This window comes from Notothenia coriiceps, unplaced genomic scaffold, assembly GCF_000735185.1.
Source record: "Notothenia coriiceps isolate Sejong01 unplaced genomic scaffold, NC01 NC01_scaffold00031493, whole genome shotgun sequence".
Taxonomy (NCBI): Eukaryota; Metazoa; Chordata; class Actinopteri; order Perciformes; family Nototheniidae; genus Notothenia; species Notothenia coriiceps.
In genome coordinates this window covers 7,529-9,312 of record NW_011364194.1, presented here as the reverse complement: position 1 = coordinate 9,312, position 1,784 = coordinate 7,529, and the positions used below count along the sequence as shown (strand labels likewise).

At 52.4% G+C, this 1,784-nt stretch overlaps 1 protein-coding gene across 1 annotated transcript in view; it reads left to right on the top strand.

The window, feature by feature from the left end:
- The window catches only part of LOC104960028 (transmembrane protein 132C-like), a 93,054-nt gene extending 92,709 nt beyond the window's left edge, over positions 1–345 (top strand). Inside the window, exon 6 of the mRNA XM_010787968.1 lies at positions 12–345. Within this exon, the coding sequence (XP_010786270.1) occupies positions 12–345 (334 nt within the window). The remainder of the gene's footprint in view (positions 1–11) is intronic.
- Positions 346–1,784: the final 1,439 nt, after the last annotated feature.

Sequence of the window (1,784 nt, the reverse complement as noted above, 5' to 3'; positions counted from 1 at the left end):
ACGACGTGCAGAAGAAGAGCCAAGGGGCTGTGGATCGGCGACGATGCCCAGCGTTCATGGTTGCGAATTCCGCCCTCGCTACGCTATCTAGAAGGTTCACCTCGGCCCTTAAGACTGAGCCCCTCGGTGGTGACGTGGTGCTCCACCCCATGTTTAGTGGTGAGCGCGGAGAAAGTGGGCAGCGACAGATCAGGAAACTCGGCCAAAGGTCTGAGAAAAATGTCCTCCCCCGACAGCGAGCCCGACAGCCCGTCGTACGCCGCGCTGCCGAGTGTGCACACGAGAGAAGAAAACGTTAAGGCATCCACTAAACGTTTATTTTTAATGTCCACCAACAGCCCATGAGCACACAAAAAGTCCGCCCCAAGAAGAGGAAAATAAATGTCCGCTGTTACAAACTCCCAGCTGAAACGCTGTCCACCGATGCACAAACACATAAGCCGTAATCCGTACGTGCGAATGGGTCCGCCGTTAGCCGTTGTTAGCCGTTGGCCGTGCCCGCCTCGAGTGATGTCTTCTCTCGACGCGGGAACCACACTCCGCTGCGCACCCGTGTCGCAGAGAAACAGGTTCCCTGAAACACTGTCTTTGACGAAAAGGAGCCTGCCCGTGCCGCCGACACTCAGAGCCACTACTGAGCGTCGGCACCCCCGTTTCCCGGAGGCTTGTAGCTGCATGGAGCGATGCACCTCCTTGCCATCGTCCCGAAACGTGCATGGTAGAAACACTCACCGGTATCTCCTCGCCGACTCGGCGCCGCCGTGTCCGGCCTCCGCCATGCTTTCTTGCCCGCCGAAGGGCCGCTGTGCGCCACAGCGTCTCCGCACCAGACTGTCGTGTAGCCAGGAAGAAACGGTCCGCTTCTCCGGCCAGCGCGCGGGGCTCCGTGATGGGTGTGTTGGCCAACGCTGTCTGGACCCGGGGAGGTAAGTGTTGAAGAAACATCTCCATGAACAAAATCTGGGTATCTTCCCCTCCTAGCAGGCTTAGCATCTTCTCCATTAACTGAGATGGCTTGCCATCTCCGAGGCCCTGAATGTCCATAATTTGGCGGGCTCTTTCTCTCGTCGATAAACCAAATGTCTTCAGGAGAAGAGCCTTGATAGCCTCGTACTTGCCGAGGCGTGGGGGTGCTGCGATGAAACCCACTAAGCTGGCTGAAGTAGAAACCCCCAGCGAAGCCACCACGTGGTAATATCTCAGTTCTTCGTCGTGGAGATGCTTGCAAGCGAAGTGAGCCTCTACGTGTGCAAACCATGCCTCCGCGGCATGCTCCCAAAACTCCGGCAGCTTAACGAAAATATCTCGTTCAGCCATGTTCAAAAAAATTTCGGAAACTATCTCGAAAAACGCAGGGTCACCAGTGTAGTGCCGGTAAGAAGGAGTCGGAGGCGGAGTATTTAAGATGGAATTCCACTCTTTATTTTCCATCAAGCCATAGAGATATCAAACATGTGCTCAGTGATGAGAGTCAAGTTAGAGTCCTTGCTAGCTCTAGCTTGGCAACCTAAATACTCGGTGTTACACTAAACAAGGTCCGTGTAGGAACTGTAACCCAAAAGTGAATTATGGTTAACTAGAGTCACCACAATAGTATATAAATCCATGCTCGTATAGAAATGCAAAACGGCATCAGTTTAGACGTAATTCTGTCCTTCTGCATACTGCATCATTTATGAGAAAACATTAACATAAGACAACATATTCAAGGTGGTTTTCAATATATTTATTTCTCCAAGTTACGTTTTTGTGTGCACGGAGGAGTCTCAAACAGGCGTTTGTTT